This window comes from Hyla sarda, chromosome 11 (assembly GCF_029499605.1).
Source record: "Hyla sarda isolate aHylSar1 chromosome 11, aHylSar1.hap1, whole genome shotgun sequence".
Taxonomy (NCBI): domain Eukaryota; kingdom Metazoa; phylum Chordata; class Amphibia; order Anura; family Hylidae; genus Hyla; species Hyla sarda.
This window is the reverse complement of record NC_079199.1, coordinates 40,932,788-40,938,052: the sequence shown is the minus strand read 5'-3', so window position 1 is coordinate 40,938,052 and position 5,265 is coordinate 40,932,788. Positions and strand designations below refer to the sequence as shown.

The window sequence follows — 5,265 nt, the reverse complement described above, 5'->3', positions numbered from 1 at the left end:
ACTGATACCACTGTTGGTGTCCACAACTAAGGTGAAGGATTTGCAGACCGGGCTTGGCGCTGTAGACCGGGCTTAGCATTCCCCTACCTCCACATCTTCTCCCCTGCCTTGGTGTATGTCTTTTGTTTTCAACCGAACTATGTAACTGAGACCCCCACCTCCACCACTTGCCAAAGTTTCCACTGTGTCCTATTTTAGGCAATGAGTACGGTACCACAATGTTGGCCATGCATCTAGGGGGTTAACTCCTCATGCTATGCCTGTTACAGAATATGATCCTAGTGTTGGGCACATTGTTGTAATTTCAGTAGAGGGCACTTGGCAGAGAAATGTTAAGAATCTGTACGACTGCCATAGTGTCAAAACTGTTCTGTCAATGACTAAGGATCTTGTCGTTCCCCTGGGGCCCATAGAACTTTAGTAATCCTCCCCCCTGGACAATAGGGCCTACAGGGCTCTTGTTACCCACTTGGCCACTGGGACCTATAGGATTCTTGTTACCCCCCCCCCCCCTCTTCACACCTCATTTGTAGCCTTCACCTTCTAGTCACACATTATCTTTTCACCCACCGTTCACTTTGGGAGTTGGGAGAAATCTATTATTCTGCTGATGAATATGTCACCTACTAGGGATCGACCGATATCGATTTTTTAGGGCCGATATCGATAATCTGTGGAGGTTAAGGCCGATAGCCGATAATTTATACCGATTCCGGTATAAGTTATCGGCTATTTATCCCCCCCCCCCCACGCGACACCGTTGCAGATCATTGATTTAAAGCGGGCACTTTAAATCAATGAACTGCAGCGGCTTTTGCGGTGCCATAAGCCGCCGCTGCCACCCGCTTCTCTCCCCCTGCCTGTCCGGGGGTCCTCCTGAGTCCTATCACTGCTCCCATATCCTCCCCCATCCCCGGTTTTATAATTACATGTTCCCGGGGTCCACGCTACATCTGGCTCCGGTGGCGTCCTCCTGAGCTGTCTCTGTGCTGTCATTGCGCACAACGTAACTCGCGGTGCGGTGGGTGGTGCGGCACTGTGGGGGCGGGTGCGGGGTATCGGGCATTATCGGATTATCGGCAAGGTAATTGCCGATACTGATAACGCCCAAAATCGTGAATATCGGCCGATAATATCGGCCAAACCGATAATCGGTCGATCCCTATCACCTACCACAATGTTGGTTGTGCCAGTGGATTAGACCAGTGTTTCCCAACCAGGGTGCCTCCAGCTGTCCGGGCATGCTGGGAGTGGTAGTTTTGCAACAGTTGGAGGCACCCTGGTTGGGAAACACTGGATTAGACGGTGGTTAATATAGGGGCATAAGTTGAGGCTGCTGGGCCCCTATGCAAAAATCTGTTAAAGGGCCCCCAACAATAATGCTTTCTCTGCTGTACTGGTGCCAGGCATGGTGGGAGTTGTAGTTTTGTCACATCTTTGAAAACCATTGCTTTACAGTTCTCCTGGCTCAATGGTACTTACCCCTGATTTTAGTTCTATCAATGCCAATGGTAGCCACTACTTCTGGGCCCATCCTCACAGCCCAGCCGGCAGCTGCAGGGTTAACTCTCCCCCTCCCTCCATCCATCCTCTGTGCGTAAAATAACCAAAGCAAGAGATTCTGTTTCCCTGGTAACCTGAGTGACGTCACCAGCGCTAGAGAACGCGGACCCGGGCGAGAACTCCGGCTGCCAGCATCCCCGGGTGCAGCAGCCTCTCCCGGAGTGATGCCTCCGCCCGGCCCCGCCGCGACCCATGGAGCTGCTACCCCTCGCGGCACTGCTGAGCAACGCGACGGCTCCGAGCGGCCCGGGGCCCGGAACATCAGCAACTGCCGGAGGAAGAGACGGCGCCGAGCTGAGCTCCGGGACTAACCGCAGCAGCACCGAGGAGGCGGCCGGGGGGAGCCCTCTGCTGCACGGGGTGGCCGTGGCTTGTCAGGCGCTGCTGCTGCTCGCCATCTTCCTGCTCTCCTGCCTCGGTAACTGCGCCGTCATCCTGGTGATCAGTAAGCACCGGCAGCTCCGCACCGTCACCAACGCCTTCATCCTGTCCCTGTCCCTGTCAGACTTCCTGACCGCCCTGCTCTGCCTGCCCTTCTCCTTCGTGCTGCTCTTCTCCCGCGGAGGCGCCTGGCTCTTCGGGGATCGCTTCTGCTTCGCCAACGGCTTCTTCAACTCGTGTTTCGGGATCGTGTCCACCCTGACCATGACCCTCATCTCCCTGGACCGCTACTACGCCATCGTGCGGCAGCCGCAGGAGAAGATGGGGCGCACTCGGGCTGTGCAGCTGCTGGTGGCCGCTTGGCTGACGGCCCTGGGCTTCTCCTTCCCTTGGTACTTGTTGGCCAAGGAGCAATGGGTGGTCCATAAGAGGGGCTACTACCACTGCATGTACGTGTTCCACTCTGCGGGGTCCCGGCTGGGGGCGGCCTACAGCATCTCCCTCATCGTCCTCTGTTACCTCCTGCCCTTCGGCCTCATGTGCTTCTGCCACTATAACATCTGTAAGGCGGTGAGATTGTCGGAGATCCGGGTCCGGCCGGTGACCACCTACGCCCACCTGCTGCGCTTCTACAGCGAGATGAGAACGGCCACCACTGTGCTCATCATGATCGTCTTCATTATCTGCTGCTGGGGACCCTATTGCATCATGGGCCTGGTGGCAGCCGCCGGGGACTACCCGTTCACCCCAATCATGGACACCGTGGCCATATGGATGGCGTGGGCCAATGGGGCCATCAACCCGCTCATCTATGCTGTTCGCAACCCCAATATCTCCATGCTGCTTGGTCGGAATAGGGAGGAGGGCTACAGGACTAGGAACATTGCAGCCTATCTGTGTACGCAGGGTCAGAACAGAGAGGTCAGGGGGCGAGTTGACCCTATCCGTGATCGATACGGTAACCGGCATGGACAGGGCAGTAGGGTCTCCTCCTCTAGTCCGGCCAATGGTGGGGATCTGGCTATGTGGGCCTGTAAGAACCCAACTGTATTATTCTGTCGGGATGGACAACCAGACACTGCGTCAGATCCTGCTGGCATGAAATCGGAGACTGCGGATACCAGCCTATGATGTAGTGGCATTTAATGACTACGGGTTGGGTAATGGTCGTGAAATCAGTATTGGAGCAAATGGTTTAGAACCTGAATTGCCAAAATGTCACTAACCAGAATGGCAGTGACTGTGAGTGGTGGGGTATACTTTTATATTGAGTTCCCTTTGTGGCTTTAAGGGAACCTGTCATGACTTTCACACTGCCTGAGCCAGGCATCACCGTGGGGGTCCCCTGTGGCTTTTCCCCACCCCATATGCCTTGATAGATCTCCCTTTTCCCAAACAGGGAGAGACCTTTCAATCAAGGCTTAGTGGGGTGTGAAAAAAAGTAAAAAAAACCTTCTTGGTATCGCTCAGATGAATTGTGGTTCGGGCAGCATGAAAGTGATGACAAGTTCTTTTTATGAATTAGTGACTGTGACCGGGAAGCTGCTGATACACAGGACTGATGTATATTGAGCCTTGATCCCATCTGTGTCTAACGTTTGTGTCTTAAACGCAGTTTCCCGTAGATATTTATGGCATATATGTAGAAAGTGCCTTAAACAACGCCTAGTACAGTGGTCTTCAACCTGCGGACCTCCAGATGTTGCAAAACTACAACTCCCAGCATGCCCGGACAGCCAAAGGCTGTCCGGGCATGCTGGGAGTTGTAGTTTTGCAACATCTGGAGTTCCGCAGGTTGAAGACTTCTGTCCTAATAGAATCTAAACAGGGGTTCCCAGTCCGTTCCTGAGGGATGGCTGCGCACGTGAGGCCATTCTCCATAAAAGTCTATGGGAAGTCACGTTGTAGATCTCATTGCTGATACCTTCACCTGGCCATATATCCGAAATCTTTTGAGGAATCTTCTCAATAGGCCATATAGTCACCAATAGAGGACCAGTTTAGATATTTTGGATAAGGGGGACCTAAAGTGGCCTTAAGAATGACTGTCTAGTTTCCTCCTTAGATTCAGACGTATTACTGCTCATCTGACCAGATTCTGGCATCATTCCCATTGGCCTTACTCTTTTCTCTAGTACAGAACCAAACTAGTGCAATAGAAAACTGGAGTAGTAGTTTGTAGTAGGGATCGACCGATTATCAGTTTGGCCGATATTATCAGTCGATATTCACAATTTTGGACGTTATCGGTATCGGCAATTACCTTGCTGATAATCCGATAATGTCCGCCCCCCCCACTGCCTCGGCCAGAGACCGCCGCTGCCCCATTGACTCCCCCATCCCCAGTTTTATAATTACCAGTTCCCGGGGTGTGCTCTACTTCTGGCTCCTGTGGCGTCCTGCGTTACGCTGTGCGCTGCGCAATGACGAGTGATGTCCTCAACGCGACGTCACAGTCAGTGCACACAGTGACAGCTCAGGAGGCTGCCGGAGCCAGAAGTAACGCGGACCCCGGAAACAGGTAATTATAAAGCAGTGGCGGTGGTTGGACTAAGGACCGGCAGGGGGAGAGAAGCGGGCGGTGGTGGACTCTGGCCAGAGGATAGGGGGGGCGGGTGGTTGGACTCAGGAGGAACCCAGGACAGGCAGGGGGATAAAACCGGGTGGCGGCGGTCTCTGGCCCCCCAAAAGCCGCCGCAGTTCATTGATTTAAAGCGCCCGCAGTCGCTACTTCGGGGGGTGGAGAAATAGCCAATAACTTATACCGGAATATCGGTATAAGTTATCGGCCTGAAAGGCCACAGATTATCGGTATTGGCCCTAAAAAAATCGATATCGGTTGATACCTAGTTTGTATTCACCATTCTTAACTCCTTTTGAAGCAAAACAAAGCTGTTGGCGTTTGCTGTATCTCACAAAGAAGGAAGCAGAATTCCCTCCCTCAGAGCGGGAAATCTCAGCTGTGTATCCCCTTATTGATTAGTGCTCCCCGACGTGTTTCTTTGCCTTCCGCTGTCAGGGCATGATGGGAGTTGTAGTTTTGCAACAGCCACAGGTAGGTGAAAATTGATTAAGATGATCACCACTGGTTCTCCATATTTTACAGTATGACCCTTTTTAGGTCATGGATTACTGTGTCTTCAGAGACATGGATGATGTTGGGGGCTCATGTATGAAAGGGTCAACACAATGTGCCAAAATTATAACAAGACCCATTGGATAAACTGCCATGAGGATGGGTCCCTCTTTAAGGGCATCTGCATGGAACCCCAACGAAGTACACGTAAAGTGGCCCCTGCCCACTCTGTGAATTTTTTAGAT

At 52.7% G+C, this 5,265-nt stretch overlaps 1 protein-coding gene across 1 annotated transcript; it reads left to right on the top strand.

Annotated features, from left to right (window-relative positions):
- Positions 1-859: 859 nt before the first annotated feature.
- On the top strand, positions 860-3,663 carry GPR135 (G protein-coupled receptor 135). The gene has a single exon (XM_056546258.1). The coding sequence runs from the start codon at positions 1,756-1,758 to the stop codon at positions 3,073-3,075; it is 1,320 nt and encodes a 439-aa protein (XP_056402233.1). The 5' UTR covers positions 860-1,755; the 3' UTR covers positions 3,076-3,663.
- The last annotated feature ends 1,602 nt before the right edge of the window (positions 3,664-5,265 follow it).

Excerpts from the sequence above, each read along its gene's own strand:
- GPR135 (XM_056546258.1), top strand. The coding sequence starts at position 1,756 with ATGGAGCTGCTACCCCTCGCGGCACTGCTGAGCAACGCGACGGCTCCG.